Below are 9,544 nucleotides of genomic sequence, written 5' to 3'. Positions count from 1 at the left end.
AAGGGTAAAATTGGACGAGAATTGAGAATACCTTCAATCTGTGTGACAACAGTCCAAAATTCTTCTAAAGTTAATTTATAACTGCTGATTGTACGCTGAAGATGATATTTAAATGACTTAATACCTGCTTCCCATAAACCACCGAAATTTGATGCTCTAAATGAAATTAGTTTCCAATTTATACCTTCAGATGTTAAGAAATCTGCTATATCAGAATTAGATTTAAGGACTAAGTTATGCAATTTTTCCTGTTCTGATTTTGCAGCAACCATATTAGTACCGTTATCTGACATTATGGTATTGCATTTTCCACGTCTAGCAATAAATCTTTTAATAGTAGCAAGTAATGAATCTGTGGTTAAATCAGTTACTACCTCTAAATGTTCTGCTTTAGTAGCTAAACATATGAATATAGCAACATACACTTTTGCATAATTACCCTTTCTCTGATTTTTATACTTGATGAGGAATGGACCAGAAAAATCGAGTCCACAAGTATTAAATACAAACCCTGGGTTAACTCTTTCACCAGGTGAATTTCCCATAAGTTGTTCACATACAATTCGTTTAACCTTAAAACATGTTACACATTCATGTACAACTTTTCGAGCTATATCTCGACCATTAATAACCCAAAATTTACTACGAACCTGATGCAATAGTGCTTGAGCACCAAGATGTAAATATTTAACATGGTAATACTGAAAAATTAATCTAGTAAATACATGATCTTTTGGCATTACATAAGGAGACTTTTGGTTGTAAATAAGATTACTATTGGCAAGTCTGCCTCCTACTCTCAGAAGAGAATCATTATCTAGAAATGGACATAAAAATTTTAACTTACTTTTGGAAGAAACAGAATTCTTAATTTTTAAAGATAGAATATCCTTGCTAAAATGGTGTAACTGTACATACCTGATCATGATTTTCTCAGCGTCATCCAATTCTTTAACAGTTAGATAACCTATTAAATTTTTTTCCTTTACAATTGGCTATAAATCTACAAACAAAACTTAATACACGAATAATACGAATATAGTTATTACTAATGTTAAGAATATGATCTAAAACAAGTGAATTGGAGTTCACATTTAAATTAACTAAGTCATTATCCTTAAGTTTAAGTTCTTTGATGTATTCCACATCATCCATATCAGATGAAATTACTTCACAAGGATTAGTCAAAAACCTCTTCTTAGTCAAGAAAGTTGGTCCATACCACCATAAATCATTATGAAGAAGATCTTTATGTTCAGCTCCACGTGATATCAAATCAGCTGGATTATTGTGAGTGCTAACATGGTACCACTGATGAACAGCAGTCATGCTTCGAATAACAGATACTCTATTAGCAACAAATGTCTTTAGTTGATAAGGTTCCTTCTTAATCCATGCTAACACTATTGACGAATCAGTGAAGTAATACACCTTCACTATAGGCAGCTGAATGGCCTCTAATATTCTTTTCATTAGTTTTACCAATAGAACTGCACCACAAAGTTCCAAACGAGGAATGGTAATTGACTTCAGATGTGACACACGAGACTTGCTGCACAGAAGTCTTGATGAACATTCATTCGAAGATGACATACATTTCACATAAATTGCAGCACCATAGGCTTTCTGACTAGCATCACAGAATCCTATAATTTCTATTTGTTGTAATCCATTAGTTAGAACAAATCTGGGGATGTGATAATCGTTGACTAATTTTAGACTATGCAGAAATTTTTTCCATTCTTCAAAGTAATTTTTAGGAAGAGGTGTATTCCAATTTAATTTTAGAAGCCAAAGGTTTTGTAGAAATATTTTAGCTTTTGTCGTAACAGGTCCAATTAAACCTAACGGATCAAAGAGGCGACCTATCGTTGATAAGACATCTCTTTTCGTGCCTGTTTCTTCAAAGTCAGGTATCTTTAAATCGTAAAAAAAAAAAAAAAAAAAACAGTCTGTAGACGTATTCCATGACATTCCTAAGGCCTTTGTAATCTGAGGCTTATCCGTAACTTGAAAGGAGTAATCCTGAGTAGCACTTTCTTTATTCTTTAATAATTCTGGATTGTTTGAACACCGTTTGTGTAACTGCATTCCACCACGTTCTAGAAGACAGGTTAACTGTGTCTGCAACTCCTTGGCTTCTTGCAGCGTATTAGCTCCAGTGATAATGTCGTCCACGTAACAGTCCTTCAGTATGGCTCTTGAGGCATGAGGAAAGTCTGTCGCTTCATCCATTGCTAACTGCTTCAGGACCCTTGTTGCAAGGAATGGTGCACTTGCTGCTCCGTATGTTACAGTTCTTAGACGGTAAGTCTGCACAGGACTACCAACTGATTCCTTCCACAAGATCAACTGCAGGTTTCGTTGAGATGGTTCAATAAGTATTTGTCTGTACATCTTCTGAACATCAGCTCCTAATGCATAATTGTACTTTCGAAATCTAATAATAATAGAAAATAAATCTTCTTGAGGTATTCGCCCTTTCATTAACATTGAGTTCAGTGACTTTCCATTGCTAGTAGCCGCGGATGCATCAAACACAACGCGAAGCTTGGTAGAGGCTTTCTCTGGCCGATAGACTCCATGATGACTAAGATAATTGCAAGTCGATGTTTCAATTTCTTGATCTTCTTCCATGTGATTTAGATCCTTATATTCCTTAATAAAATTCTTATATAATGTTTTCATATTCGAATCACTTTCTAGTCGACTCCACACTTGATGCAATCTTTTCTCAGCCAGCGTTTTCGATTCTCCTAATTCTATGCCTTCCCTTATGGGTAACTGAGTTCATAAGTTCCCTTATGGGTAACTGAGTAACATATCTTCCATCATTTTGTCTATAGTGAGTACGCTTGAAATGTTCGTCACAGTATTTTCTTCTTCACTCAAAGCATCCTCGATATTTTCAATGGATTCAATTTCCCAAAATCTCTGCAAAATTTCTTCTACTCTTTCTTCACTATTTAGAACTAAACCACAATAATTTACTTCTGAATTACTCTTGCATGCATGCACCAGATGCGATATATCCAAAAACTGTTTCTTGGAATATCAACGGTTGATTTTCTAATTGAAATTTTCCTTCTTTTAAAATCTCAAAGAACAATTCGGCCCCTAGTAACATATCTATTTTGTTAGGTGTTCCAAATTGCGGATCCGCTAATTCAATATCAATGAGAATATTTAATGACTGCACATCTAAACACTTGATGGAGTTACATCGGTTGTTTTAGAAATAACCAAGAAATTAACTGATCTTACATATGTTAAATCCTTATTCGAAATCTGTACATCTAGTTGATAATTAATATTTATAACGTTCTCATTAATTCCGGATACAGATGCATAAATTCTTTCTTTCCTTATATTTAACAAATTAGCAACTCCTTCAGACAAGAAACAAGCCGTTATCAAGTATTGCGCGAACTGGGATTCTTTTTCCTTCGGAATTGCAAATATATATTATTGCAGTCGCCAATAAGACGTTTTTTCTGCGTGTCAAAAGACAACTTGATTGATTTTTATTAGAGACATCTGCGTTCTTGTTTATAATTTCGTCACTCCCTGCTTCCGTTTTTGTTTTGTTCTAACGTATGTTCGATGGCGCCATTTCTGAGCAGGCGATGTATTAATGAATGATGTTTTTTATGGCATTCCGAACACCTGAACTTAGAATTGCATTTTGCGATTAAATGTTTGTTACTGAGACAGTTTAGACACAGTTTATGTCTTTTAACTATTTCATATCTTTGATTTGGATTTAATTTTAAAAATGAATCACATTTATGCAGTGGATGATTATTACTTTTACATATAACACAAATCGAAACACTGTCGGTTTTAACCATCAGAGCCTTTGATTTCGAATTTTTTTCTAACGGATATTTCATTTTATTAGTACTACGGTTAATGTTATCCAATAACTGACATCTTTTCTCTAAAAACGAAATTAATTCATCAAACGTAGGAATTTCCGTAGCATTAATGCTTAGTTCAAATTGTTTGCACGTTTCAAAATCTAGTTTCTGAAGTACAATATTTAATAACAGAATATCCGATAAATTATTTTTCTCATATTTTAAAACATTCAAAGCCCTAACGTTTTTAGTAACATTATCTATTACGTATCTTATTCCTTTAGGCGATTCGAATATTAAAGTACGTAAATCCATTATTGACTTTATATGCGTCTCAATTAATATTCTTTTATTTTCATACCTATCTTGAAGAGCTTTAAATAGAGAACTAAAAGTATCATCAACAGTTTCAAAATTTTTTGCTTCATCAGTTAATGCAGCCTTTAAATAGTAGAGTTTCTGAACTTCTGTCAGTTGCGTGTTATACGCTATGATGTTTTCGAATTGAAGCTTAAAATTATTCCATTTGGTATATTTACCAGAAAACTTAGGAATTGGTAATTCTGGCAAACGTATTTGTACTTTAGGATCAAATTTACTACAATCATTTTCATTTTCAGAATGTGCGATAGATGACAGAATTTCCATAATTCTTACCTCGAGTACCAGTTCTTTCTTCCATTTCGGCGATTTCTTCATCAATCGCTGTGACATCTTTTTCATCAACGCTTTCGAAATATCTAATCATCAAGTTTCTAATATCCATTTGAATACTTTGAAGGGATCTATACTTTATTTGAATTTCATTCTTATTCGAGCTATCATCATATTCCTTCACTACATTTTCTAACCTAGTTAGTTTCGCTTTTAACAAAGTTTTATTTCTATCTAATGCCAGCATTTTGTTCTTTTCTCCGGTTCTGCTGACCAAATACCTATAATGTGTACAATGTGCCGCACAAGGAAGCATGTGGCGTACACATCAGATTTTTAATTACAAAAAAAAGTTAAAATAAAATATTACCTTATTTCAAATGGAAGCACTTCCGCAGAGAACCCGGTAAATGTAAACATCGCCAACTTTGGCGATAATAGTTCAAACCTGGTAACCCAACAGATTTATCCTATTCGCTTGTTCGAAGTGTGCAACCATTCCTCATGCGTTCATTTTGTTGATTTATCACTGTCGTTGTTCGCATTTGCAGATTTATATTATTCTTCTCTTATTTATTATTATTATTTCTGAATTTTTTCAACAACGAATAGATAGAAATATTTTCGTAGATAGATGCCGGTTCTCGGTTCGCGATGAAAGGAAGAAAACACGGCTCTTCACGTTGTGTTCTTAATTATTAACAGCTATAAGAACCATGAGGTTTCCAACCTCTAAAATAATTTTTTTCGTAGGCCGCAAAAATGTGCATGTGCATTTTAAATAATTTAGAAATGCTTTTATTTTTATTATTGGTTATTGTCATCTAAAATTATGAGAATAAATCAATTTTTATGGCGTAAAATGTTAACAAGATAATATATTGTTAATGCTTTTCTAACAATAACCTTTCAGAAGATGGCAGGTGTGACATAAATAGATGATTAAATTGAAATAAAAAATATTATTGATTATCTAAGATGACAGAATAGTTCGATGCATCACCATGGTCATCAAAATTGGCAAACCACTGCTGGTGTAAGGAATATATTGTTTTCTGTGTTAAGTGGAATTTAAGACAAATTTTTTTCGTATATCACGCTTAACCGGTTAATTTCAGTATATTAATACTAATTTATATTTTTTAATGAATTTTTATTTCCGTTATAAATCCTTATATATTGTCTTATGCTTAATATATTCTTTTCTGTGCTAACTTGAATTTAATACAAATTTATTTTCGTGTATCACGTTTAACGGTTAGTTTTACATCTATATGCTTATTATCTGTGAATTTTTACTACCATATGCTTAATATGTTGTTTTGTCCGCTAATTTGAATTTACATGCACTAAAAATGACGTTTACGGCTCGGCTCATGGTCGATGAAAGGCGAGCTTGGCGAGTAAAAATGCAACGGCGCCAACGGGTTCTCTGCGGATGAAAACCCCTTCAAGTTAATTATCTATTTAATTTTTAGCCAGTTTTTCCAAAGCATTAACATGTTAAATTTCAAATTTTTTTATGATTAAAGCATTTAATGCATTTTCTAGTAATTTAATTTTCTAGTGTTAAGCTAGAATTTCAACTTTTTGTATTAAAAAAGGTTAATTCCAATACATTACCGCACAACTTATAATAACTGCATTATGAATAGGCATGCTTTTTATGACTTGAAATTTTTTTTAATTTTCTTTTTCAGTTTATGTTTTGCATGATAAGGAATGAAATATTTTGTACGAAAATATAACGTATAATTCTAATATAAATTCAAAATAAAATATGTCATTTTAATTTTATGCTGTACGAATCGCAATCTGCAGTTGCATCTTTGATTTACAGTTTAAAAGGAAGTTTATATAAAGGATATTACTGTTCTAAAAATCGTTTTTCATATCATACTTTTATAACAATTTAAATACTTATACTTGCACGTATATCTTATATGTGTTTCAAATATATAACTTTAATACATTATTACCACTTTTATGTAATTATATGTTTGTTATAAAATTTATAAATACATGACATGTATATATATTTTTATAATAGTTTAAATATATATGACACTAATACACATATGCAAACTTGTATATACACGCTGAAAAACTACAATTTGAATCAACAAAGTAATAATTTAATTTTATAACTTAAGTTATCAGTCATTTCTTTTTTTTTTAAATTTCAATTTTCTTTATTATGAAAATGTTAATTTGTTAACGTTTTGTTTAATAAACTAATATTTGAAGTTATTGATCTTAATCTCTAATATTCAATTTAATTAATACGGAATTAATATTTAATATCTACAATATTTAATTTTCAATAAATCTCGTATTAATGTTCGTATGGATAACAAAGTATTTTAATTCATGCCTTTTTTAGGACGGGTAATATGTCAGGATACATATTTATCAACGAAATAGTGACATAATTATAATTTTAAACCATTTGGTAAATCTCTGTGTTTTAAAAAATCACAGCATTTTCTAAAACCATCATCATAAAACTTAGTGAAATATTTATAAAACTTACGCATCAAATAAACAAACTTACTTTCAAAAATTAACACTTTTCCTTTAATCATTGAAACATCATTCACTGCTCTTGTAATTTTCAAAATAGTCACTTCTGTTGTGTTCTGAAACACATTATTCTCCATATATTTTGAAACAATAAAACTGAAATGAAATTATACAAATCCGAAGACTTTAGGTATGAGAACAAATTTCGTAAATAACTATTTTAAAAAATTCAAATATCAACATAAAGAAACCACCAATATTCATCAACATAATTAAAAAATAATTATGATTAAATTTGTTTTGTGGACAAGAGGTGTGTGACGGTGAAAGACAGAACTTCTATTCCCAACGAAGAGTGCTGTGTTAAAAACGACAGCCATTCTTCGGAAGTGTTAAAAGCTGCAAAATTAGAGGAAATGTAGTTCATAGCGATTTTTTTCAAATGTGCATCATTATGAATGTCTGCTAAAACTAATATTTCAAGAGCTGTTGAAGAAGTTAGTGAGGAAATAATAAATTTATAACATATATCTTTGAGGTCCAAGATAGCATACTTGTCAGCTGCGGAATATAAATCACGAGCCGTTGAATAAGAAAGTTTTGTAATTCTACCAGTATATATGAAAAATATAAGTTTCTCCAACACACTGGAATCGATATCCATTATGGTTATTCGACTATCTGTGATTTCAGTCATGGTATGCTCGAACATGCTTGCAAAGACTGGAGATCTAGCAGATAGAACTGATTTATGAACTTGAAATTCGACGGTGTCACATTTAACAGTACAGTCTGATTTGTCCTTTTTTTCATACATGGCTTGCATATCCCGTGATAAATTAGACAGAGTGCTAATATCAACAACAGACATGAGTTTATTTAAAACATCAGTTTGCACTGCCTTTTCATGTGGACTGGTAGAATTTAAACCGCTTGCATCAGATACTTTGACGTTGATTTCTGTAACTCTTATATTTATCTTTACAGTGAGATTTCCTTTATTAAGACTGGTCCAGTTCCGAGCCAAATTCAAGGGAAGATGAATGAACTTGAGCATAGAACTGTTAGCATTAACTGTTATTTTTTCGCCATCTATCTCATCCTTTGTTTTAATGAATAAATATCCTTCTAGCGTTATAGGTACTCCAATTTTTTCTCTGCACAGTTTTAAAACAGGATCAGTTCCTCTCTCCTCTATTCCTCGTGGATAAAAGAATAAATTCCAGGCGTCATTTGCAGGTCCAAAGCGACAGCTACACAGTGATTCACCATTACGACACTGCATTTGTTTAAAAGTTCTGTCCTTGTCGTATATGATCCATTCATAACACAAATCGTAACCCATGACAACGAGTCAGTATAGTTTAAAAATATTCTTAATAAACAGCTGTTGCTTAGTCAATAAATCTCTAGAACAACTTACACGGCAGCCATTTTTATGCATTCACGCGACGAGAAAGTGCAAAGTACAAAATTGAGCTACAATTAAACTCAATAATCACGAAATCTCACGTTTAACATGAAACTGGAGAAATAAATCTAATCGGACTTTTCCACGAATTCACGCTGACAATGACAAACGAAACCACCGTTATCAGCAGATAAGAAACATTAGGCATCTGTGTCCTGGCCTTGAATCGAAATCATTTTCCGAATATCACGTGATCGAAATAGTCGATTTCTTTCTCTTCACTATAATCGCGAAGTTTCAACTTTGCCGAAATTAATAGCTTCCTCTTAAAATGAGTAAAATTGTTTACATTAAATTTTTCATAGTGCAATTTTTTCACAGGCGGTAAAAATGTATATCTTTAATAATTTGTAAAACCATTGTACTTTGTTTATGTAACTAAAAATATCATTAAGAATCACCACATGCAATCTTTATTTCTGAAATATTAATAAAAATGAAATCCATTTAATTTCAATCAAATTTATTCCCAAAATAATATAAAATCCACATAAGGGGCAAAATCAATAGATTTATGGATGTAAATTTTATTTAGATTTTCTTAATAGCAAAATAAATATTAATTGCAAAATATTTTGTAAAATCCATGCCGCTACCATCGCATCAGCTGTGCAAATTTTCAGAGGGCAAATATCCATAGTCATCTTTCTTCAAGCAGTTCACTAATAAAAACTGGATATCTCAATTTAGTCAAAACAGGAAAATAAATTAAAAGTTCCTTAAATTATAGAAAACTTAAATATAAAGATAAACTTACATGCATGTTATGCTATAAATAAATCCTTCCAGAAAATTTCAAAGAATTAAATGCTAATTACATTCATAAAAAGGACAGCCTTCTATTTGCGCCAGCTCCAATTTTCCAATTTTATGTTGAATCACTTTTCCCAAACCATAAGTGATTGATTGATTTTTTTTTTTTTTTAGTGGTTTTTCCCAAATTGCAGTCTTACTCTATTATTAAAAACAGGTTTATAAAACTGCCGATATTATCTAACCGAGTTTGTAATGTCCTTCCACAAGTGCAAGAATCTGT

At 31.3% G+C, this 9,544-nt stretch overlaps 1 protein-coding gene across 1 annotated transcript; it reads right to left on the bottom strand.

Moving 5' to 3' along the window:
* Positions 1-7,326: 7,326 nt before the first annotated feature.
* On the bottom strand, positions 7,327-8,382 carry LOC146994435 (speckle-type POZ protein-like). Its single transcript, XM_085826375.1, has one exon. The coding sequence runs from the start codon at positions 8,380-8,382 to the stop codon at positions 7,327-7,329; it is 1,056 nt and encodes a 351-aa protein (XP_085682501.1).
* Positions 8,383-9,544: the final 1,162 nt, after the last annotated feature.

This window comes from Stegodyphus dumicola, chromosome 11 (genome assembly GCF_044657685.1).
Source record: "Stegodyphus dumicola isolate Sdum_Otavi_A_Nest chromosome 11, ASM4465768v1".
NCBI classification, from domain to species: Eukaryota; Metazoa; Arthropoda; class Arachnida; order Araneae; family Eresidae; genus Stegodyphus; species Stegodyphus dumicola.
The sequence above is the reverse complement of the archived record's forward strand: the minus strand, read 5'-3'. Positions and strand labels throughout refer to the sequence as shown.

Bases quoted from the DNA above. Each gene is read 5' to 3' on its own strand.
- LOC146994435 (XM_085826375.1), bottom strand. From the start codon at position 8,382: ATGGGTTACGATTTGTGTTATGAATGGATCATATACGACAAGGACAGA.